The 26,648-nt window shown below is 26.5% G+C and overlaps 8 protein-coding genes across 8 annotated transcripts; all 8 read right to left on the bottom strand.

Annotated features, from left to right (window-relative positions):
• Positions 1–2,517: 2,517 nt before the first annotated feature.
• LOC128957260 (rho GTPase-activating protein gacZ-like) lies at positions 2,518–3,550 on the bottom strand. Its single transcript, XM_054302994.1, has 2 exons — positions 3,432–3,550; positions 2,518–3,310 (listed from the first exon to the last, which is right to left on the bottom strand). The coding sequence occupies exons 1-2, from the start codon at positions 3,441–3,443 to the stop codon at positions 2,543–2,545; spliced, it is 780 nt and encodes a 259-aa protein (XP_054158969.1). The 5' UTR covers positions 3,444–3,550; the 3' UTR covers positions 2,518–2,542.
• A 2,263-nt stretch (positions 3,551–5,813) lies between these two features.
• Positions 5,814–6,820, bottom strand: LOC128957240 (uncharacterized). Its single transcript, XM_054302974.1, has 3 exons — positions 6,702–6,820; positions 6,059–6,580; positions 5,814–6,002 (listed from the first exon to the last, which is right to left on the bottom strand). Exons 1-3 carry the CDS (start codon positions 6,711–6,713, stop codon positions 5,814–5,816), a joined length of 723 nt encoding a protein of 240 aa, XP_054158949.1. The 5' UTR covers positions 6,714–6,820.
• Positions 6,821–9,050: 2,230 nt separating this feature from the next.
• LOC128957265 (probable myosin light chain kinase DDB_G0279831) lies at positions 9,051–10,101 on the bottom strand. Its single transcript, XM_054303000.1, has 2 exons — positions 9,961–10,101; positions 9,051–9,840 (listed from the first exon to the last, which is right to left on the bottom strand). The coding sequence occupies exons 1-2, from the start codon at positions 9,970–9,972 to the stop codon at positions 9,076–9,078; spliced, it is 777 nt and encodes a 258-aa protein (XP_054158975.1). The 5' UTR covers positions 9,973–10,101; the 3' UTR covers positions 9,051–9,075.
• A 2,210-nt stretch (positions 10,102–12,311) lies between these two features.
• Positions 12,312–13,340, bottom strand: LOC128957264 (probable myosin light chain kinase DDB_G0279831). The gene is made up of 2 exons (XM_054302999.1): positions 13,222–13,340; positions 12,312–13,101 (listed from the first exon to the last, which is right to left on the bottom strand). The coding sequence occupies exons 1-2, from the start codon at positions 13,231–13,233 to the stop codon at positions 12,337–12,339; spliced, it is 777 nt and encodes a 258-aa protein (XP_054158974.1). The 5' UTR covers positions 13,234–13,340; the 3' UTR covers positions 12,312–12,336.
• A 2,227-nt stretch (positions 13,341–15,567) lies between these two features.
• LOC128957261 (probable myosin light chain kinase DDB_G0279831) lies at positions 15,568–16,619 on the bottom strand. Its single transcript, XM_054302996.1, has 2 exons — positions 16,479–16,619; positions 15,568–16,357 (listed from the first exon to the last, which is right to left on the bottom strand). The coding sequence occupies exons 1-2, from the start codon at positions 16,488–16,490 to the stop codon at positions 15,593–15,595; spliced, it is 777 nt and encodes a 258-aa protein (XP_054158971.1). The 5' UTR covers positions 16,491–16,619; the 3' UTR covers positions 15,568–15,592.
• Positions 16,620–18,817: 2,198 nt separating this feature from the next.
• Positions 18,818–19,868, bottom strand: LOC128957263 (probable myosin light chain kinase DDB_G0279831). The gene is made up of 2 exons (XM_054302998.1): positions 19,728–19,868; positions 18,818–19,607 (listed from the first exon to the last, which is right to left on the bottom strand). The coding sequence occupies exons 1-2, from the start codon at positions 19,737–19,739 to the stop codon at positions 18,843–18,845; spliced, it is 777 nt and encodes a 258-aa protein (XP_054158973.1). The 5' UTR covers positions 19,740–19,868; the 3' UTR covers positions 18,818–18,842.
• Positions 19,869–22,067: 2,199 nt separating this feature from the next.
• On the bottom strand, positions 22,068–23,118 carry LOC128957276 (probable myosin light chain kinase DDB_G0279831). Its single transcript, XM_054303012.1, has 2 exons — positions 22,978–23,118; positions 22,068–22,857 (listed from the first exon to the last, which is right to left on the bottom strand). The coding sequence occupies exons 1-2, from the start codon at positions 22,987–22,989 to the stop codon at positions 22,093–22,095; spliced, it is 777 nt and encodes a 258-aa protein (XP_054158987.1). The 5' UTR covers positions 22,990–23,118; the 3' UTR covers positions 22,068–22,092.
• A 2,197-nt stretch (positions 23,119–25,315) lies between these two features.
• LOC128957275 (probable myosin light chain kinase DDB_G0279831) lies at positions 25,316–26,367 on the bottom strand. Its single transcript, XM_054303011.1, has 2 exons — positions 26,227–26,367; positions 25,316–26,105 (listed from the first exon to the last, which is right to left on the bottom strand). Exons 1-2 carry the CDS (start codon positions 26,236–26,238, stop codon positions 25,341–25,343), a joined length of 777 nt encoding a protein of 258 aa, XP_054158986.1. The 5' UTR covers positions 26,239–26,367; the 3' UTR covers positions 25,316–25,340.
• Positions 26,368–26,648: the final 281 nt, after the last annotated feature.

The following is a 26,648-nucleotide window of genomic DNA, read 5'->3' as shown; positions in this document are numbered from 1 at the left end:
CTCTCTCTCTTACTCTCTCTTACTCTCTCTCTCTCTCTCTCTCTCTCTCTCTCTCTCTCTCTCTCTCTCTCTCTCTCTCTCTCTCTCTCTCTCTCTCTCTCTCTCTCTCACACACACTMTCTCTCTCTCTCTCTCTCTCTGTTACTCTCTTTCTCTCTCTCTCTCTCACTATCTCTCTCTCTCTCTCTCTCACTATCTCTCTCTCTCTCTCACTATCTCTCTCTCACTATCTCTCTCTCTCTCTCTCTCTCTCTCTCACTCTCTGTGTGTATGTATTTAGTAGTAGAGACTCAATATATTAGGATTTTGTTATTTTTTTAAAAATATGTAAAAAAATATGTTTGAAACAAATATAGTAAAATTTATTTATTTTTTATTAGTCTATATTTAGTATAATATATCTAAAAAAAATGTTTGTTAAATAATACTGTAATTAATTTTGATTTAAAAAAAATATAATTAAATTATATATTTTTTTAAAATTATTTAAATTTTTTAAAAATTAAATCTATCTAAATATAAAATTATAATTTTTCTTAATTAATTATTTTTAAAAAATTATTTATTTCTTAAATATCTTATTAAATAGACAATGTAAATTAATAGATTTAAAAGTAAAATAGAAATTTCATTAATATTAAATTACTAATTATAAAATATGTTTGTGTGTGTGTGTGTGTGTGTGTGTTATTATTAAATAAATATAATTAAAATTTATAAAAATTGTGAACAAAATTTTTTTAATTAAAATTTATTATTAAATATATTATTATATTTGGTTTATTTATATATATTTAATTTCCGATCATTATCAATACTTCAATTATAATTTATTTAATATTTATATAATATAATTTATAATTATACTCCTATTTTATTAGTTTTTATTTTGTGTGAAAAAAATTTATTTATGAAAAAAATACATAACCTAAATTAAAAAAAAAAACTATATTAACCTAACCTAACCTAACCTAACCTAACCTAACGAAATAATAAATAGAGAGAAAATTATAAAATTATAATAAATAAATTATTTAATTAATAATTTTTTTCATATTTGATCGATTGAAGTTTAATTTATTTTAAAATTATTATTATTATTATCATCATTCTTACACTTAATATTTTAATTACAAATATTTATATAAAATATTTTTGCTGTTATCAACTAAAAATACAATATTTTTTTAATGTAAAAAATCACATACAGATTATTTGAAAAATTTACATTTTATATAAAAAAATTCAATAATAATTATTAAATTTTACATAATTAAAAAATAAATCACACATATATATAATATATATAAATCTATTTACTAGTATATTATATACTGGAGATAAATAAAATTTTACAATTACAAAAATTTACATCAAAATAAAAAATTTAAAAAAAATATTGAGTATATAAATAGCTTATTATATATATATTATATAATAGCTTGAAATAGTATAAAATACTTATTTAAAAAAAAACAATCAAAAAATAATAATAACTTAAATAATTATAATTCAAACATCAAAAATCTAATAATAATAATAATAATAATCTATAATTTAAAAAAAATAATATTTTAAATAATTAATAAACAAACAAAATAATAAATTACGCTTATTATAGACACAAATTACGTTGATATCTACAAATGACGTGTATATCCATAAATTACGTACACTATATACACAAATAACGTTGATTTGCACAAATTACGCAAATTTATCAAACGTAACCTAACCTAACTCAAATAATTAAAACCTGTAAAAAATCACATATAATATTTGAAAAAATTTATCTAATCCTAACCTATCTAAATTAACCAAACATAACGTAACGAAATAATAAATAGAGAAAATTATAAAATTATAATAAATAAATTATTTAATTAATAATTTTTTTCATATTTGATCGATTGAAGTTTAATTTATTTTAAAATTATTATTATTATTATTCTTACACTTAATATTTTAATTACAAATATTTATATAAAATATTTTTGCTGTTATCAACTAAAAATACAATATTTTTTTAAAGTTTTTGAAAAATTTACATTTTATATAAAAAAATTCAATAATAATTTTTAAATATTACATAATTAAAAAATAAATCACACACATATATATATAAAAAAATCTATTTACTAGTATATTATATACTGGAGATAAATAAAATTTTACAATTACAAAAATTTACATCAAAATAAAAAATTTAAAAAAAATATTGAGTATATAAATAGCTTATTATATATATATTATATAATAGCTTGAAATAGTATAAAATACTTATTTAAAAAAAAAAACAATCAAAAAATAATAATAACTTAAATAATTATAATTCAAACATCAAAAATCTAATAATAATAATAATAATCTATAATTTAAAAAAAATAATATTTTAAATAATTAATAAACAAACAAAATAATTAATTAATTAATTAATTGATTTATATATTTAAACTAAAATTAATAAATAAAAATAAATCAATTCATACAAACATATATATATAATAAAATAATTTGAGGGGAATGTTAGGTATGTTAGGTTTTAATCGAGAAGACTAGTATTGTTTTGATGATTATTATTATTATTGTTGACCACCGAAGTATCAGCGGTAGTACCGCCGCCGCCGCCGCCAATGTTGCCGTAGTCGACAGTTGCCGAATGTGTCGCTCGTTTGATAGCTGCCAACAGTGTCGGCGTCGACGGTATACTTTCGATGTCGATATCGATTAGCTTATACTCCAAATCGGTCGAACACTTGCGCTGCCGTCGGGGCAGTACTGGCCTACTGTCCGAATTACTGCCGGTACTACTGTGGCTATGATTGCGCTCCAATGTCGAGGCACGCGGCGGTAACGGTGGACCAGTATTGTTGTTGTTGTTGGTGTTGGTGTTAGTACTGGTCGTCGATGACGCTGACGATGAGGATGTTGTCGATGAATAATGAATAGTATTCAGACCCGAATTGATTGGATGCGATCGGGGTATAGAACGGGATCGTTGGACTCGGGCGGCGCCTCCGTTCTCGAAACCGGCACTTCGAGGCCGAGACAAACAATTGTTGGCCTGATCTTGCGGTACGGAATAGATGTTTTCGTCTAGCATTTGATGGCCATAGACTGCCAGCATTTCGTTGCTGCCAATAGGGTTGGCCGCAAAAGCTGCGGCCGCACTGTTCAGTACAGCCTTTTTGTGTGTATCGCCGCCACCGCCGGGAATCGGTGGCAACGGCTGCGACAGTATCGATGGCCGGCTATCGATGTTTGACTGATGTATGTGCGCCCGCATTGTCTGAAATCGTTCGACCAGTCGCTGATGCAGTGGCCGTACGGACAACGTGTGCGACCAGATTAGGATTGGCCGCCGCAATAAAATCGGGAAATAATTTTTTTTTAGCACAAATGGGAATATAATTTTTTGATGCATTGCTTACCCATACATACATATAGTATGTAATGTATTGTCTGAATACAGTCAATACAGCGATGATTTGGTACCCAATAAACCATATAATTAACAATACATTCAATGAATAGAATATTTTCAGAGACAGTAATAATTAGTTTACAATCGATTATGTAATCAAATCGATTGATTAGTACTATTTACAAGTGAGATAGTCTAAAATTTTTCAATTTTCTAGGGTTGCATCATGGACAATTATTTTTGAGTTTTATTTTGTTGAAACATTAAGTAATACACAAATTATTAGTAGTAATAATTATATAAATTATTAGTAGTTATAATTATACAAATTATAATTAATAGTATAGTGTAAAAATTAAAAAAGTTAATCCATTATATAAAATTTTTAATATAAAAATAACTAAATAATTAATGTTTTTGATTTTTTAGTAGCACATATTATATAAATACTTTATATAAAATTTTTAATGTAAAAATAATTAAATAATACTAAATAATAAATTTTTTGATTTATATTTTACTGAATTACATGATTTATAGAATATTTTATTATTTTTTAATATTAAGTAGTATATACAGTAGTATAGAGTGGAAAATAAACAATTTTATATATATTTATCTTATACTAAATTGTATTGAATCATTAATAACATTTATAAAATTATAATTAATACTATAAATTACTTACATTATAAACACAAATGACGTTGTACACAAATTACGGTGACAATTAATTACGCTGATTTACATAAATTACGTTTATTATAGACACAAATTACGTTGATTTACATAAATTACGTTTATTATAGACACAAATTACATTTATTATAGACACAAATTACGTTGATATCCACAAATTACGTTTATATTCATAAATTACGATGACAAGAATTATTACGTTAAACTTATTTAGTATTATCTCATCTAATCTCTAATCTCTAATCTCTAATCTCTAATCTCTAATCTCTAATCTCTAATCTAATCTCTAATCTAATCTCTAATCTAATCTCTAATCTCTAATCTAATTACGTTGATATCCACAAATTACGTTGATATCCATAAATTACGTTGATACACACAAATTTCGTTGATATCTACAAATTACGTTGATTTACATAAATTACGTTGATATCTACAAATGACGTTGATATCCACAAATTACGTTAATATTCATAAAATACGTTGATTTACAAAAATTACGTTTATTATAGACACAAATTACGTTTATATCCATAAATTACTTTGAAAATAATTAATTATGTCAATTTACATAAATTACGTTTATTATAGACACAAATTATTTTGATATTAATAAATTACGTTGATTTCCGCAAATTACGCTAATATTCATAAATTACGTTGATTTACATAAATTACGTTTATTATAGACACAAATTATGTTTATATCCATAAATTACTGTGACAATAATTAATTACGTCAATTTACATAAATTACGCTTATTATAGACACAAATTACGTTGATATCTACAAATGACGTGTATATCCATAAATTACGTACACTATATACACAAATAACGTTGATTTGCACAAATTACGCAAATTTATCAAACGTAACCTAACCTAACTCAAATAATTAAAACCTGTAAAAAATCACATATAATATTTGAAAAAATTTATCTAATCCTAACCTATCTAAATTAACCAAACATAACGTAACGAAATAATAAATAGAGAAAATTATAAAATTATAATAAATAAATTATTTAATTAATAATTTTTTTCATATTTGATCGATTGAAGTTTAATTTATTTTAAAATTATTATTATTATTATTCTTACACTTAATATTTTAATTACAAATATTTATATAAAATATTTTTGCTGTTATCAACTAAAAATACAATATTTTTTTAAAGTTTTTGAAAAATTTACATTTTATATAAAAAAATTCAATAATAATTTTTAAATATTACATAATTAAAAAATAAATCACACACATATATATATAAAAAAATCTATTTACTAGTATATTATATACTGGAGATAAATAAAATTTTACAATTACAAAAATTTACATCAAAATAAAAAATTTAAAAAAAATATTGAGTATATAAATAGCTTATTATATATATATTATATAATAGCTTGAAATAGTATAAAATACTTATTTAAAAAAAAAAACAATCAAAAAATAATAATAACTTAAATAATTATAATTCAAACATCAAAAATCTAATAATAATAATAATAATCTATAATTTAAAAAAAAATAATATTTTAAATAATTAATAAACAAACAAAATAATTAATTAATTAATTAATTGATTTATATATTTAAACTAAAATTAATAAATAAAAATAAATCAATTCATACAAACATATATATATAATAAAATAATTTGAGGGGAATGTTAGGTATGTTAGGTTTTAATCGAGAAGACTAGTATTGTTTTGATGATTATTATTATTATTGTTGACCACCGAAGTATCAGCGGTAGTACCGCCGCCGCCGCCGCCAATGTTGCCGTAGTCGACAGTTGCCGAATGTGTCGCTCGTTTGATAGCTGCCAACAGTGTCGGCGTCGACGGTATACTTTCGATGTCGATATCGATTAGCTTATACTCCAAATCGGTCGAACACTTGCGCTGCCGTCGGGGCAGTACTGGCCTACTGTCCGAATTACTGCCGGTACTACTGTGGCTATGATTGCGCTCCAATGTCGAGGCACGCGGCGGTAACGGTGGACCAGTATTGTTGTTGTTGTTGTGTTGGTGTTAGTACTGGTCGTCGATGACGCTGACGATGAGGATGTTGTCGATGAATAATGAATAGTATTCAGACCCGAATTGATTGGATGCGATCGGGGTATAGAACGGGATCGTTGGACTCGGGCGGCGCCTCCGTTCTCGAAACCGGCACTTCGAGGCCGAGACAAACAATTGTTGGCCTGATCTTGCGGTACGGAATAGATGTTTTCGTCTAGCATTTGATGGCCATAGACTGCCAGCATTTCGTTGCTGCCAATAGGGTTGGCCGCAAAAGCTGCGGCCGCACTGTTCAGTACAGCCTTTTTGTGTGTATCGCCGCCACCGCCGGGAATCGGTGGCAACGGCTGCGACAGTATCGATGGCCGGCTATCGATGTTTGACTGATGTATGTGCGCCCGCATTGTCTGAAATCGTTCGACCAGTCGCTGATGCAGTGGCCGTACGGACAACGTGTGCGACCAGATTAGGATTGGCCGCCGCAATAAAATCGGGAAATAATTTTTTTTTAGCACAAATGGGAATATAATTTTTTGATGCATTGCTTACCCATACATACATATAGTATGTAATGTATTGTCTGAATACAGTCAATACAGCGATGATTTGGTACCCAATAAACCATATAATTAACAATACATTCAATGAATAGAATATTTTCAGAGACAGTAATAATTAGTTTACAATCGATTATGTAATCAAATCGATTGATTAGTACTATTTACAAGTGAGATAGTCTAAAATTTTTCAATTTTCTAGGGTTGCATCATGGACAATTATTTTTGAGTTTTATTTTGTTGAAACATTAAGTAATACACAAATTATTAGTAGTAATAATTATATAAATTATTAGTAGTTATAATTATACAAATTATAATTAATAGTATAGTGTAAAAATTAAAAAAGTTAATCCATTATATAAAATTTTTAATATAAAAATAACTAAATAATTAATGTTTTTGATTTTTTAGTAGCACATATTATATAAATACTTTATATAAAATTTTTAATGTAAAATAATTAAATAATACTAAATAATAAATTTTTTGATTTATATTTTACTGAATTACATGATTTATAGAATATTTTATTATTTTTTAATATTAAGTAGTATATACAGTAGTATAGAGTGGAAAATAAACAATTTTATATATATTTATCTTATACTAAATTGTATTGAATCATTAATAACATTTATAAAATTATAATTAATACTATAAATTACTTACATTATAAACACAAATGACGTTGTACACAAATTACGGTGACAATTAATTACGCTGATTTACATAAATTACGTTTATTATAGACACAAATTACGTTGATTTACATAAATTACGTTTATTATAGACACAAATTACATTTATTATAGACACAAATTACGTTGATATCCACAAATTACGTTTATATTCATAAATTACGATGACAAGAATTATTACGTTAAACTTATTTAGTATTATCTCATCTAATCTCTAATCTCTAATCTCTAATCTCTAATCTCTAATCTCTAATCTCTAATCTAATCTCTAATCTAATCTCTAATCTAATCTCTAATCTAATTACGTTGATATCCACAAATTACGTTGATATCCATAAATTACGTTGATACACACAAATTTCGTTGATATCTACAAATTACGTTGATTTACATAAATTACGTTGATATCTACAAATGACGTTGATATCCACAAATTACGTTAATATTCATAAAATACGTTGATTTACAAAAATTACGTTTATTATAGACACAAATTACGTTTATATCCATAAATTACTTTGAAAATAATTAATTATGTCAATTTACATAAATTACGTTTATTATAGACACAAATTATTTTGATATTAATAAATTACGTTGATTTCCGCAAATTACGCTAATATTCATAAATTACGTTGATTTACATAAATTACGTTTATTATAGACACAAATTATGTTTATATCCATAAATTACTGTGACAATAATTAATTACGTCAATTTACATAAATTACGCTTATTATAGACACAAATTACGTTGATATCTACAAATGACGTGTATATCCATAAATTACGTACACTATATACACAAATAACGTTGATTTGCACAAATTACGCAAATTTATCAAACGTAACCTAACCTAACTCAAATAATTAAAACCTGTAAAAAATCACATATAATATTTGAAAAAATTTATCTAATCCTAACCTATCTAAATTAACCAAACATAACGTAACGAAATAATAAATAGAGAAAATTATAAAATTATAATAAATAAATTATTTAATTAATAATTTTTTTCATATTTGATCGATTGAAGTTTAATTTATTTTAAAATTATTATTATTATTATTCTTACACTTAATATTTTAATTACAAATATTTATATAAAATATTTTTGCTGTTATCAACTAAAAATACAATATTTTTTTAAAGTTTTTGAAAAATTTACATTTTATATAAAAAAATTCAATAATAATTTTTAAATATTACATAATTAAAAAATAAATCACACACATATATATATAAAAAAATCTATTTACTAGTATATTATATACTGGAGATAAATAAAATTTTACAATTACAAAAATTTACATCAAAATAAAAAATTTAAAAAAAATATTGAGTATATAAATAGCTTATTATATATATATTATATAATAGCTTGAAATAGTATAAAATACTTATTTAAAAAAAAAAACAATCAAAAAATAATAATAACTTAAATAATTATAATTCAAACATCAAAAATCTAATAATAATAATAATAATCTATAATTTAAAAAAAAATAATATTTTAAATAATTAATAAACAAACAAAATAATTAATTAATTAATTAATTGATTTATATATTTAAACTAAAATTAATAAATAAAAATAAATCAATTCATACAAACATATATATATAATAAAATAATTTGAGGGGAATGTTAGGTATGTTAGGTTTTAATCGAGAAGACTAGTATTGTTTTGATGATTATTATTATTATTGTTGACCACCGAAGTATCAGCGGTAGTACCGCCGCCGCCGCCGCCAATGTTGCCGTAGTCGACAGTTGCCGAATGTGTCGCTCGTTTGATAGCTGCCAACAGTGTCGGCGTCGACGGTATACTTTCGATGTCGATATCGATTAGCTTATACTCCAAATCGGTCGAACACTTGCGCTGCCGTCGGGGCAGTACTGGCCTACTGTCCGAATTACTGCCGGTACTACTGTGGCTATGATTGCGCTCCAATGTCGAGGCACGCGGCGGTAACGGTGGACCAGTATTGTTGTTGTTGGTGTTGGTGTTAGTACTGGTCGTCGATGACGCTGACGATGAGGATGTTGTCGATGAATAATGAATAGTATTCAGACCCGAATTGATTGGATGCGATCGGGGTATAGAACGGGATCGTTGGACTCGGGCGGCGCCTCCGTTCTCGAAACCGGCACTTCGAGGCCGAGACAAACAATTGTTGGCCTGATCTTGCGGTACGGAATAGATGTTTTCGTCTAGCATTTGATGGCCATAGACTGCCAGCATTTCGTTGCTGCCAATAGGGTTGGCCGCAAAAGCTGCGGCCGCACTGTTCAGTACAGCCTTTTTGTGTGTATCGCCGCCACCGCCGGGAATCGGTGGCAACGGCTGCGACAGTATCGATGGCCGGCTATCGATGTTTGACTGATGTATGTGCGCCCGCATTGTCTGAAATCGTTCGACCAGTCGCTGATGCAGTGGCCGTACGGACAACGTGTGCGACCAGATTAGGATTGGCCGCCGCAATAAAATCGGGAAATAATTTTTTTTAGCACAAATGGGAATATAATTTTTTGATGCATTGCTTACCCATACATACATATAGTATGTAATGTATTGTCTGAATACAGTCAATACAGCGATGATTTGGTACCCAATAAACCATATAATTAACAATACATTCAATGAATAGAATATTTTCAGAGACAGTAATAACGTTTGTAATGATTATGTAATCAAATCGATTGATTAGTACTATTTACAAGTGAGATAGTCTAAAATTTTTCAATTTTCTAGGGTTGCATCATGGACAATTATTTTTGAGTTTTATTTTGTTGAAACATTAAGTAATACACAAATTATTAGTAGTAATAATTATATAAATTATTAGTAGTTATAATTATACAAATTATAATTAATAGTATAGTGTAAAAATTAAAAAAGTTAATCCATTATATAAAATTTTTAATATAAAAATAACTAAATAATTAATGTTTTTGATTTTTTAGTAGCACATATTATATAAATACTTTATATAAAATTTTTAATGTAAAAATAATTAAATAATACTAAATAATAAATTTTTTGATTTATATTTTACTGAATTACATGATTTATAGAATATTTTATTATTTTTTAATATTAAGTAGTATATACAGTAGTATAGAGTGGAAAATAAACAATTTTATATATATTTATCTTATACTAAATTGTATTGAATCATTAATAACATTTATAAAATTATAATTAATACTATAAATTACTTACATTATAAACACAAATGACGTTGTACACAAATTACGGTGACAATTAATTACGCTGATTTACATAAATTACGTTTATTATAGACACAAATTACGTTGATTTACATAAATTACGTTTATTATAGACACAAATTACATTTATTATAGACACAAATTACGTTGATATCCACAAATTACGTTTATATTCATAAATTACGATGACAAGAATTATTACGTTAAACTTATTTAGTATTATCTCATCTAATCTCTAATCTCTAATCTCTAATCTCTAATCTCTAATCTCTAATCTCTAATCTAATCTAATCTAATCTCTAATCTAATCTCTAATCTAATCTAATTACGTTGATATCCACAAATTACGTTGATATCCATAAATTACGTTGATACACACAAATTTCGTTGATATCTACAAATTACGTTGATTTACATAAATTACGTTGATATCTACAAATGACGTTGATATCCACAAATTACGTTAATATTCATAAAATACGTTGATTTACAAAAATTACGTTTATTATAGACACAAATTACGTTTATATCCATAAATTACTTTGAAAATAATTAATTATGTCAATTTACATAAATTACGTTTATTATAGACACAAATTATTTTGATATTAATAAATTACGTTGATTTCCGCAAATTACGCTAATATTCATAAATTACGTTGATTTACATAAATTACGTTTATTATAGACACAAATTATGTTTATATCCATAAATTACTGTGACAATAATTAATTACGTCAATTTACATAAATTACGCTTATTATAGACACAAATTACGTTGATATCTACAAATGACGTGTATATCCATAAATTACGTACACTATATACACAAATAACGTTGATTTGCACAAATTACGCAAATTTATCAAACGTAACCTAACCTAACTCAAATAATTAAAACCTGTAAAAAATCACATATAATATTTGAAAAAATTTATCTAATCCTAACCTATCTAAATTAACCAAACATAACGTAACGAAATAATAAATAGAGAAAATTATAAAATTATAATAAATAAATTATTTAATTAATAATTTTTTTCATATTTGATCGATTGAAGTTTAATTTATTTTAAAATTATTATTATTATTATTCTTACACTTAATATTTTAATTACAAATATTTATATAAAATATTTTTGCTGTTATCAACTAAAAATACAATATTTTTTTAAAGTTTTTGAAAAATTTACATTTTATATAAAAAAATTCAATAATAATTTTTAAATATTACATAATTAAAAAATAAATCACACACATATATATATAAAAAAATCTATTTACTAGTATATTATATACTGGAGATAAATAAAATTTTACAATTACAAAAATTTACATCAAAATAAAAAATTTAAAAAAAATATTGAGTATATAAATAGCTTATTATATATATATTATATAATAGCTTGAAATAGTATAAAATACTTATTTAAAAAAAAAAACAATCAAAAAATAATAATAACTTAAATAATTATAATTCAAACATCAAAAATCTAATAATAATAATAATAATCTATAATTTAAAAAAAAAATAATATTTTAAATAATTAATAAACAAACAAAATAATTAATTAATTAATTAATTGATTTATATATTTAAACTAAAATTAATAAATAAAAATAAATCAATTCATACAAACATATATATATAATAAAATAATTTGAGGGGAATGTTAGGTATGTTAGGTTTTAATCGAGAAGACTAGTATTGTTTTGATGATTATTATTATTATTGTTGACCACCGAAGTATCAGCGGTAGTACCGCCGCCGCCGCCGCCAATGTTGCCGTAGTCGACAGTTGCCGAATGTGTCGCTCGTTTGATAGCTGCCAACAGTGTCGGCGTCGACGGTATACTTTCGATGTCGATATCGATTAGCTTATACTCCAAATCGGTCGAACACTTGCGCTGCCGTCGGGGCAGTACTGGCCTACTGTCCGAATTACTGCCGGTACTACTGTGGCTATGATTGCGCTCCAATGTCGAGGCACGCGGCGGTAACGGTGGACCAGTATTGTTGTTGTTGGTGTTGGTGTTAGTACTGGTCGTCGATGACGCTGACGATGAGGATGTTGTCGATGAATAATGAATAGTATTCAGACCCGAATTGATTGGATGCGATCGGGGTATAGAACGGGATCGTTGGACTCGGGCGGCGCCTCCGTTCTCGAAACCGGCACTTCGAGGCCGAGACAAACAATTGTTGGCCTGATCTTGCGGTACGGAATAGATGTTTTCGTCTAGCATTTGATGGCCATAGACTGCCAGCATTTCGTTGCTGCCAATAGGGTTGGCCGCAAAAGCTGCGGCCGCACTGTTCAGTACAGCCTTTTTGTGTGTATCGCCGCCACCGCCGGGAATCGGTGGCAACGGCTGCGACAGTATCGATGGCCGGCTATCGATGTTTGACTGATGTATGTGCGCCCGCATTGTCTGAAATCGTTCGACCAGTCGCTGATGCAGTGGCCGTACGGACAACGTGTGCGACCAGATTAGGATTGGCCGCCGCAATAAAATCGGGAAATAATTTTTTTTAGCACAAATGGGAATATAATTTTTTGATGCATTGCTTACCCATACATACATATAGTATGTAATGTATTGTCTGAATACAGTCAATACAGCGATGATTTGGTACCCAATAAACCATATAATTAACAATACATTCAATGAATAGAATATTTTCAGAGACAGTAATAATTAGTTTACAATCGATTATGTAATCAAATCGATTGATTAGTACTATTTACAAGTGAGATAGTCTAAAATTTTTCAATTTTCTAGGGTTGCATCATGGACAATTATTTTTGAGTTTTATTTTGTTGAAACATTAAGTAATACACAAATTATTAGTAGTAATAATTATATAAATTATTAGTAGTTATAATTATACAAATTATAATTAATAGTATAGTGTAAAAATTAAAAAAGTTAATCCATTATATAAAATTTTTAATATAAAAATAACTAAATAATTAATGTTTTTGATTTTTTAGTAGCACATATTATATAAATACTTTATATAAAATTTTTAATGTAAAAATAATTAAATAATACTAAATAATAAATTTTTTGATTTATATTTTACTGAATTACATGATTTATAGAATATTTTATTATTTTTTAATATTAAGTAGTATATACAGTAGTATAGAGTGGAAAATAAACAATTTTATATATATTTATCTTATACTAAATTGTATTGAATCATTAATAACATTTATAAAATTATAATTAATACTATAAATTACTTACATTATAAACACAAATGACGTTGTACACAAATTACGGTGACAATTAATTACGCTGATTTACATAAATTACGTTTATTATAGACACAAATTACGTTGATTTACATAAATTACGTTTATTATAGACACAAATTACATTTATTATAGACACAAATTACGTTGATATCCACAAATTACGTTTATATTCATAAATTACGATGACAAGAATTATTACGTTAAACTTATTTAGTATTATCTCATCTAATCTCTAATCTCTAATCTCTAATCTCTAATCTCTAATCTCTAATAATCTAATCTCTAATCTAATCTCTAATCTAATCTCTAATCTAATTACGTTGATATCCACAAATTACGTTGATATCCATAAATTACGTTGATACACACAAATTTCGTTGATATCTACAAATTACGTTGATTTACATAAATTACGTTGATATCTACAAATGACGTTGATATCCACAAATTACGTTAATATTCATAAAATACGTTGATTTACAAAAATTACGTTTATTATAGACACAAATTACGTTTATATCCATAAATTACTTTGAAAATAATTAATTATGTCAATTTACATAAATTACGTTTATTATAGACACAAATTATTTTGATATTAATAAATTACGTTGATTTCCGCAAATTACGCTAATATTCATAAATTACGTTGATTTACATAAATTACGTTTATTATAGACACAAATTATGTTTATATCCATAAATTACTGTGACAATAATTAATTACGTCAATTTACATAAATTACGCTTATTATAGACACAAATTACGTTGATATCTACAAATGACGTGTATATCCATAAATTACGTACACTATATACACAAATAACGTTGATTTGCACAAATTACGCAAATTTATCAAACGTAACCTAACCTAACTCAAATAATTAAAACCTGTAAAAAATCACATATAATATTTGAAAAAATTTATCTAATCCTAACCTATCTAAATTAACCAAACATAACGTAACGAAATAATAAATAGAGAAAATTATAAAATTATAATAAATAAATTATTTAATTAATAATTTTTTTCATATTTGATCGATTGAAGTTTAATTTATTTTAAAATTATTATTATTATTATTCTTACACTTAATATTTTAATTACAAATATTTATATAAAATATTTTTGCTGTTATCAACTAAAAATACAATATTTTTTTAAAGTTTTTGAAAAATTTACATTTTATATAAAAAAATTCAATAATAATTTTTAAATATTACATAATTAAAAAATAAATCACACACATATATATATAAAAAAATCTATTTACTAGTATATTATATACTGGAGATAAATAAAATTTTACAATTACAAAAATTTACATCAAAATAAAAAATTTAAAAAAAATATTGAGTATATAAATAGCTTATTATATATATATTATATAATAGCTTGAAATAGTATAAAATACTTATTTAAAAAAAAAAACAATCAAAAAATAATAATAACTTAAATAATTATAATTCAAACATCAAAAATCTAATAATAATAATAATAATCTATAATTTAAAAAAAAATAATATTTTAAATAATTAATAAACAAACAAAATAATTAATTAATTAATTAATTGATTTATATATTTAAACTAAAATTAATAAATAAAAATAAATCAATTCATACAAACATATATATATAATAAAATAATTTGAGGGGAATGTTAGGTATGTTAGGTTTTAATCGAGAAGACTAGTATTGTTTTGATGATTATTATTATTATTGTTGACCACCGAAGTATCAGCGGTAGTACCGCCGCCGCCGCCGCCAATGTTGCCGTAGTCGACAGTTGCCGAATGTGTCGCTCGTTTGATAGCTGCCAACAGTGTCGGCGTCGACGGTATACTTTCGATGTCGATATCGATTAGCTTATACTCCAAATCGGTCGAACACTTGCGCTGCCGTCGGGGCAGTACTGGCCTACTGTCCGAATTACTGCCGGTACTACTGTGGCTATGATTGCGCTCCAATGTCGAGGCACGCGGCGGTAACGGTGGACCAGTATTGTTGTTGTTGGTGTTGGTGTTAGTACTGGTCGTCGATGACGCTGACGATGAGGATGTTGTCGATGAATAATGAATAGTATTCAGACCCGAATTGATTGGATGCGATCGGGGTATAGAACGGGATCGTTGGACTCGGGCGGCGCCTCCGTTCTCGAAACCGGCACTTCGAGGCCGAGACAAACAATTGTTGGCCTGATCTTGCGGTACGGAATAGATGTTTTCGTCTAGCATTTGATGGCCATAGACTGCCAGCATTTCGTTGCTGCCAATAGGGTTGGCCGCAAAAGCTGCGGCCGCACTGTTCAGTACAGCCTTTTTGTGTGTATCGCCGCCACCGCCGGGAATCGGTGGCAACGGCTGCGACAGTATCGATGGCCGGCTATCGATGTTTGACTGATGTATGTGCGCCCGCATTGTCTGAAATCGTTCGACCAGTCGCTGATGCAGTGGCCGTACGGACAACGTGTGCGACCAGATTAGGATTGGCCGCCGCAATAAAATCGGGAAATAATTTTTTTTTAGCACAAATGGGAATATAATTTTTTGATGCATTGCTTACCCATACATACATATAGTATGTAATGTATTGTCTGAATACAGTCAATACAGCGATGATTTGGTACCCAATAAACCATATAATTAACAATACATTCAATGAATAGAATATTTTCAGAGACAGTAATAACGTTTGTAATGATTATGTAATCAAATCGATTGATTAGTACTATTTACAAGTGAGATAGTCTAAAATTTTTCAATTTTCTAGGGTTGCATCATGGACAATTATTTTTGAGTTTTATTTTGTTGAAACATTAAGTAATACACAAATTATTAGTAGTAATAATTATATAAATTATTAGTAGTTATAATTATACAAATTATAATTAATAGTATAGTGTAAAAATTAAAAAAGTTAATCCATTATATAAAATTTTTAATATAAAAATAACTAAATAATTAATGTTTTTGATTTTTTAGTAGCACATATTATATAAATACTTTATATAAAATTTTTAATGTAAAAATAATTAAATAATACTAAATAATAAATTTTTTGATTTATATTTTACTGAATTACATGATTTATAGAATATTTTATTATTTTTTAATATTAAGTAGTATATACAGTAGTATAGAGTGGAAAATAAACAATTTTATATATATTTATCTTATACTAAATTGTATTGAATCATTAATAACATTTATAAAATTATAATTAATACTATAAATTACTTACATTATAAACACAAATGACGTTGTACACAAATTACGGTGACAATTAATTACGCTGATTTACATAAATTACGTTTATTATAGACACAAATTACGTTGATTTACATAAATTACGTTTATTATAGACACAAATTACATTTATTATAGACACAAATTACGTTGATATCCACAAATTACGTTTATATTCATAAATTACGATGACAAGAATTATTACGTTAAACTTATTTAGTATTATCTCATCTAATCTCTAATCTCTAATCTCTAATCTCTAATCTCTAATCTCTAATCTAATCTCTAATCTAATCTCTAATCTAATCTCTAATCTAATTACGTTGATATCCACAAATTACGTTGATATCCATAAATTACGTTGATACACACAAATTTCGTTGATATCTACAAATTACGTTGATTTACATAAATTACGTTGATATCTACAAATGACGTTGATATCCACAAATTACGTTAATATTCATAAAATACGTTGATTTACAAAAATTACGTTTATTATAGACACAAATTACGTTTATATCCATAAATTACTTTGAAAATAATTAATTATGTCAATTTACATAAATTACGTTTATTATAGACACAAATTATTTTGATATTAATAAATTACGTTGATTTCCGCAAATTACGCTAATATTCATAAATTACGTTGATTTACATAAATTACGTTTATTATAGACACAAATTATGTTTATATCCATAAATTACTGTGACAATAATTAATTACGTCAATTTACATAAATTACGCTTATTATAGACACAAATTACGTTGATATCTACAAATGACGTGTATATCCATAAATTACGTACACTATATACACAAATAACGTTGATTTGCACAAATTACGCAAATTTATCAAACGTAACCTAACCTAACTCAAATAATTAAAACCTGTAAAAAATCACATATAATATTTGAAAAAATTTATCTAATCCTAACCTATCTAAATTAACCAAACATAACGTAACGAAATAATAAATAGAGAAAATTATAAAATTATAATAAATAAATTATTTAATTAATAATTTTTTTCATATTTGATCGATTGAAGTTTAATTTATTTTAAAATTATTATTATTATTATTCTTACACTTAATATTTTAATTACAAATATTTATATAAAATATTTTTGCTGTTATCAACTAAAAATACAATATTTTTTTAAAGTTTTTGAAAAATTTACATTTTATATAAAAAAATTCAATAATAATTTTTAAATATTACATAATTAAAAAATAAATCACACACATATATATATAAAAAAATCTATTTACTAGTATATTATATACTGGAGATAAATAAAATTTTACAATTACAAAAATTTACATCAAAATAAAAAATTTAAAAAAAATATTGAGTATATAAATAGCTTATTATATATATATTATATAATAGCTTGAAATAGTATAAAATACTTATTTAAAAAAAAAAACAATCAAAAAATAATAATAACTTAAATAATTATAATTCAAACATCAAAAATCTAATAATAATAATAATAATCTATAATTTAAAAAAAATAATATTTTAAATAATTAATAAACAAACAAAATAATTAATTAATTAATTAATTGATTTATATATTTAAACTAAAATTAATAAATAAAAATAAATCAATTCATACAAACATATATATATAATAAAATAATTTGAGGGGAATGTTAGGTATGTTAGGTTTTAATCGAGAAGACTAGTATTGTTTTGATGATTATTATTATTATTGTTGACCACCGAAGTATCAGCGGTAGTACCGCCGCCGCCGCCGCCAATGTTGCCGTAGTCGACAGTTGCCGAATGTGTCGCTCGTTTGATAGCTGCCAACAGTGTCGGCGTCGACGGTATACTTTCGATGTCGATATCGATTAGCTTATACTCCAAATCGGTCGAACACTTGCGCTGCCGTCGGGGCAGTACTGGCCTACTGTCCGAATTACTGCCGGTACTACTGTGGCTATGATTGCGCTCCAATGTCGAGGCACGCGGCGGTAACGGTGGACCAGTATTGTTGTTGTTGGTGTTGGTGTTAGTACTGGTCGTCGATGACGCTGACGATGAGGATGTTGTCGATGAATAATGAATAGTATTCAGACCCGAATTGATTGGATGCGATCGGGGTATAGAACGGGATCGTTGGACTCGGGCGGCGCCTCCGTTCTCGAAACCGGCACTTCGAGGCCGAGACAAACAATTGTTGGCCTGATCTTGCGGTACGGAATAGATGTTTTCGTCTAGCATTTGATGGCCATAGACTGCCAGCATTTCGTTGCTGCCAATAGGGTTGGCCGCAAAAGCTGCGGCCGCACTGTTCAGTACAGCCTTTTTGTGTGTATCGCCGCCACCGCCGGGAATCGGTGGCAACGGCTGCGACAGTATCGATGGCCGGCTATCGATGTTTGACTGATGTATGTGCGCCCGCATTGTCTGAAATCGTTCGACCAGTCGCTGATGCAGTGGCCGTACGGACAACGTGTGCGACCAGATTAGGATTGGCCGCCGCAATAAAATCGGGAAATAATTTTTTTTAGCACAAATGGGAATATAATTTTTTGATGCATTGCTTACCCATACATACATATAGTATGTAATGTATTGTCTGAATACAGTCAATACAGCGATGATTTGGTACCCAATAAACCATATAATTAACAATACATTCAATGAATAGAATATTTTCAGAGACAGTAATAACGTTTGTAATGATTATGTAATCAAATCGATTGATTAGTACTATTTACAAGTGAGATAGTCTAAAATTTTTCAATTTTCTAGGGTTGCATCATGGACAATTATTTTTGAGTTTTATTTTGTTGAAACATTAAGTAATACACAAATTATTAGTAGTAATAATTATATAAATTATTAGTAGTTATAATTATACAAATTATAATTAATAGTATAGTGTAAAAATTAAAAAAGTTAATCCATTATATAAAATTTTTAATATAAAAATAACTAAATAATTAATGTTTTTGATTTTTTAGTAGCACATATTATATAAATACTTTATATAAAATTTTTAATGTAAAAATAATTAAATAATACTAAATAATAAATTTTTTGATTTATATTTTACTGAATTACATGATTTATAGAATATTTTATTATTTTTTAATATTAAGTAGTATATACAGTAGTATAGAGTGGAAAATAAACAATTTTATATATATTTATCTTATACTAAATTGTATTGAATCATTAATAACATTTATAAAATTATAATTAATACTATAAATTACTTACATTATAAACACAAATGACGTTGTACACAAATTACGGTGACAATTAATTACGCTGATTTACATAAATTACGTTTATTATAGACACAAATTACGTTGATTTACATAAATTACGTTTATTATAGACACAAATTACATTTATTATAGACACAAATTACGTTGATATCCACAAATTACGTTTATATTCATAAATTACGATGACAAGAATTATTACGTTAAACTTATTTAGTATTATCTCATCTAATCTCTAATCTCTAATCTCTAATCTCTAATCTCTAATCTCTAATCTAATCTCTAATCTAATCTCTAATCTAATCTCTAATCTAATTACGTTGATATCCACAAATTACGTTGATATCCATAAATTACGTTGATACACACAAATTTCGTTGATATCTACAAATTACGTTGATTTACATAAATTACGTTGATATCTACAAATGACGTTGATATCCACAAATTACGTTAATATTCATAAAATACGTTGATTTACAAAAATTACGTTTATTATAGACACAAATTACGTTTATATCCATAAATTACTTTGAAAATAATTAATTATGTCAATTTACATAAATTACGTTTATTATAGACACAAATTATTTTGATATTAATAAATTACGTTGATTTCCGCAAATTACGCTAATATTCATAAATTACGTTGATTTACATAAATTACGTTTATTATAGACACAAATTATGTTTATATCCATAAATTACTGTGACAATAATTAATTACGTCAATTTACATAAATTACGCTTATTATAGACACAAATTACGTTGATATCTACAAATGACGTGTATATCCATAAATTACGTACACTATATACACAAATAACGTTGATTTGCACAAATTACGCAAATTTATCAAACGTAACCTAACCTAACTCAAATAATTAAAACCTGTAAAAAATCACATATAATATTTGAAAAAATTTATCTAATCCTAACCTATCTAAATTAACCAAACATAACGTAACGAAATAATAAATAGAGAAAATTATAAAATTATAATAAATAAATTATTTAATTAATAATTTTTTTCATATTTGATCGATTGAAGTTTAATTTATTTTAAAATTATTATTATTATTATTCTTACACTTAATATTTTAATTACAAATATTTATATAAAATATTTTTGCTGTTATCAACTAAAAATACAATATTTTTTTAAAGTTTTTGAAAAATTTACATTTTATATAAAAAAATTCAATAATAATTTTTAAATATTACATAATTAAAAAATAAATCACACACATATATATATAAAAAAATCTATTTACTAGTATATTATATACTGGAGATAAATAAAATTTTACAATTACAAAAATTTACATCAAAATAAAAAATTTAAAAAAAATATTGAGTATATAAATAGCTTATTATATATATATTATATAATAGCTTGAAATAGTATAAAATACTTATTTAAAAAAAAAAACAATCAAAAAATAATAATAACTTAAATAATTATAATTCAAACATCAAAAATCTAATAATAATAATAATAATCTATAATTTAAAAAAAAATAATATTTTAAATAATTAATAAACAAACAAAATAATTAATTAATTAATTAATTGATTTATATATTTAAACTAAAATTAATAAATAAAAATAAATCAATTCATACAAACATATATATATAATAAAATAATTTGAGGGGAATGTTAGGTATGTTAGGTTTTAATCGAGAAGACTAGTATTGTTTTGATGATTATTATTATTATTGTTGACCACCGAAGTATCAGCGGTAGTACCGCCGCCGCCGCCGCCAATGTTGCCGTAGTCGACAGTTGCCGAATGTGTCGCTCGTTTGATAGCTGCCAACAGTGTCGGCGTCGACGGTATACTTTCGATGTCGATATCGATTAGCTTATACTCCAAATCGGTCGAACACTTGCGCTGCCGTCGGGGCAGTACTGGCCTACTGTCCGAATTACTGCCGGTACTACTGTGGCTATGATTGCGCTCCAATGTCGAGGCACGCGGCGGTAACGGTGGACCAGTATTGTTGTTGTTGGTGTTGGTGTTAGTACTGGTCGTCGATGACGCTGACGATGAGGATGTTGTCGATGAATAATGAATAGTATTCAGACCCGAATTGATTGGATGCGATCGGGGTATAGAACGGGATCGTTGGACTCGGGCGGCGCCTCCGTTCTCGAAACCGGCACTTCGAGGCCGAGACAAACAATTGTTGGCCTGATCTTGCGGTACGGAATAGATGTTTTCGTCTAGCATTTGATGGCCATAGACTGCCAGCATTTCGTTGCTGCCAATAGGGTTGGCCGCAAAAGCTGCGGCCGCACTGTTCAGTACAGCCTTTTTGTGTGTATCGCCGCCACCGCCGGGAATCGGTGGCAACGGCTGCGACAGTATCGATGGCCGGCTATCGATGTTTGACTGATGTATGTGCGCCCGCATTGTCTGAAATCGTTCGACCAGTCGCTGATGCAGTGGCCGTACGGACAACGTGTGCGACCAGATTAGGATTGGCCGCCGCAATAAAATCGGGAAATAATTTTTTTTAGCACAAATGGGAATATAATTTTTTGATGCATTGCTTACCCATACATACATATAGTATGTAATGTATTGTCTGAATACAGTCAATACAGCGATGATTTGGTACCCAATAAACCATATAATTAACAATACATTCAATGAATAGAATATTTTCAGAGACAGTAATAACGTTTGTAATGATTATGTAATCAAATCGATTGATTAGTACTATTTACAAGTGAGATAGTCTAAAATTTTTCAATTTTCTAGGGTTGCATCATGGACAATTATTTTTGAGTTTTATTTTGTTGAAACATTAAGTAATACACAAATTATTAGTAGTAATAATTATATAAATTATTAGTAGTTATAATTATACAAATTATAATTAATAGTATAGTGTAAAAATTAAAAAAGTTAATCCATTATATAAAATTTTTAATATAAAAATAACTAAATAATTAATGTTTTTGATTTTTTAGTAGCACATATTATATAAATACTTTATATAAAATTTTTAATGTAAAAATAATTAAATAATACTAAATAATAAATTTTTTGATTTATATTTTACTGAATTACATGATTTATAGAATATTTTATTATTTTTTAATATTAAGTAGTATATACAGTAGTATAGAGTGGAAAATAAACAATTTTATATATATTTATCTTATACTAAATTGTATTGAATCATTAATAACATTTATAAAATTATAATTAATACTATAAATTACTTACATTATAAACACAAATGACGTTGTACACAAATTACGGTGACAATTAATTACGCTGATTTACATAAATTACGTTTATTATAGACACAAATTACGTTGATTTACATAAATTACGTTTATTATAGACACAAATTACATTTATTATAGACACAAATTACGTTGATATCCACAAATTACGTTTATATTCATAAATTACGATGACAAGAATTATTACGTTAAACTTATTTAGTATTATCTCATCTAATCTCTAATCTCTAATCTCTAATCTCTAATCTCTAATCTCTAATCTAATCTCTAATCTAATCTCTAATCTAATCTCTAATCTAATTACGTTGATATCCACAAATTACGTTGATATCCATAAATTACGTTGATACACACAAATTTCGTTGATATCTACAAATTACGTTGATTTACATAAATTACGTTGATATCTACAAATGACGTTGATATCCACAAATTACGTTAATATTCATAAAATACGTTGATTTACAAAAATTACGTTTATTATAGACACAAATTACGTTTATATCCATAAATTACTTTGAAAATAATTAATTATGTCAATTTACATAAATTACGTTTATTATAGACACAAATTATTTTGATATTAATAAATTACGTTGATTTCCGCAAATTACGCTAATATTCATAAATTACGTTGATTTACATAAATTACGTTTATTATAGACACAAATTATGTTTATATCCATAAATTACTGTGACAATAATTAATTACGTCAATTTACATAAATTACGCTTATTATAGACACAAATTACGTTGATATCTACAAATGACGTGTATATCCATAAATTACGTACACTATATACACAAATAACGTTGATTTGCACAAATTACGCAAATTTATCAAACGTAACCTAACCTAACTCAAATAATTAAAACCTGTAAAAAATCACATATAATATTTGAAAAAATTTATCTAATCCTAACCTATCTAAATTAACCAAACATAACGTAACGAAATAATAAATAGAGAAAATTATAAAATTATAATAAATAAATTATTTAATTAATAATTTTTTTCATATTTGATCGATTGAAGTTTAATTTATTTTAAAATTATTATTATTATTATTCTTACACTTAATATTTTAATTACAAATATTTATATAAAATATTTTTGCTGTTATCAACTAAAAATACAATATTTTTTTAAAGTTTTTGAAAAATTTACATTTTATATAAAAAAATTCAATAATAATTTTTAAATATTACATAATTAAAAAATAAATCACACACATATATATATAAAAAAATCTATTTACTAGTATATTATATACTGGAGATAAATAAAATTTTACAATTACAAAAATTTACATCAAAATAAAAAATTTAAAAAAAATATTGAGTATATAAATAGCTTATTATATATATATTATATAATAGCTTGAAATAGTATAAAATACTTATTTAAAAAAAAAAACAATCAAAAAATAATAATAACTTAAATAATTATAATTCAAACATCAAAAATCTAATAATAATAATAATAATCTATAATTTAAAAAAATAATATTTTAAATAATTAATAAACAAACAAAATAATTAATTAATTAATTAATTGATTTATATATTTAAACTAAAATTAATAAATAAAAATAAATCAATTCATACAAACATATATATATAATAAAATAATTTGAGGGGAATGTTAGGTATGTTAGGTTTTAATCGAGAAGACTAGTATTGTTTTGATGATTATTATTATTATTGTTGACCACCGAAGTATCAGCGGTAGTACCGCCGCCGCCGCCGCCAATGTTGCCGTAGTCGACAGTTGCCGAATGTGTCGCTCGTTTGATAGCTGCCAACAGTGTCGGCGTCGACGGTATACTTTCGATGTCGATATCGATTAGCTTATACTCCAAATCGGTCGAACACTTGCGCTGCCGTCGGGGCAGTACTGGCCTACTGTCCGAATTACTGCCGGTACTACTGTGGCTATGATTGCGCTCCAATGTCGAGGCACGCGGCGGTAACGGTGGACCAGTATTGTTGTTGTTGGTGTTGGTGTTAGTACTGGTCGTCGATGACGCTGACGATGAGGATGTTGTCGATGAATAATGAATAGTATTCAGACCCGAATTGATTGGATGCGATCGGGGTATAGAACGGGATCGTTGGACTCGGGCGGCGCCTCCGTTCTCGAAACCGGCACTTCGAGGCCGAGACAAACAATTGTTGGCCTGATCTTGCGGTACGGAATAGATGTTTTCGTCTAGCATTTGATGGCCATAGACTGCCAGCATTTCGTTGCTGCCAATAGGGTTGGCCGCAAAAGCTGCGGCCGCACTGTTCAGTACAGCCTTTTTGTGTGTATCGCCGCCACCGCCGGGAATCGGTGGCAACGGCTGCGACAGTATCGATGGCCGGCTATCGATGTTTGACTGATGTATGTGCGCCCGCATTGTCTGAAATCGTTCGACCAGTCGCTGATGCAGTGGCCGTACGGACAACGTGTGCGACCAGATTAGGATTGGCCGCCGCAATAAAATCGGGAAATAATTTTTTTTTAGCACAAATGGGAATATAATTTTTTGATGCATTGCTTACCCATACATACATATAGTATGTAATGTATTGTCTGAATACAGTCAATACAGCGATGATTTGGTACCCAATAAACCATATAATTAACAATACATTCAATGAATAGAATATTTTCAGAGACAGTAATAACGTTTGTAATGATTATGTAATCAAATCGATTGATTAGTACTATTTACAAGTGAGATAGTCTAAAATTTTTCAATTTTCTAGGGTTGCATCATGGACAATTATTTTTGAGTTTTATTTTGTTGAAACATTAAGTAATACACAAATTATTAGTAGTAATAATTATATAAATTATTAGTAGTTATAATTATACAAATTATAATTAATAGTATAGTGTAAAAATTAAAAAAGTTAATCCATTATATAAAATTTTTAATATAAAAATAACTAAATAATTAATGTTTTTGATTTTTTAGTAG

Source organism: Oppia nitens, unplaced genomic scaffold (assembly GCF_028296485.1).
Source record: "Oppia nitens isolate AA-2021 unplaced genomic scaffold, nextdenovo-longstitch-racon4-pilon3 scaffold39_pilon_pilon_pilon, whole genome shotgun sequence".
In the NCBI taxonomy this organism is placed as follows: domain Eukaryota; kingdom Metazoa; phylum Arthropoda; class Arachnida; order Sarcoptiformes; family Oppiidae; genus Oppia; species Oppia nitens.
The sequence above is the reverse complement of the archived record's forward strand: the minus strand, read 5'-3'. Positions and strand labels throughout refer to the sequence as shown.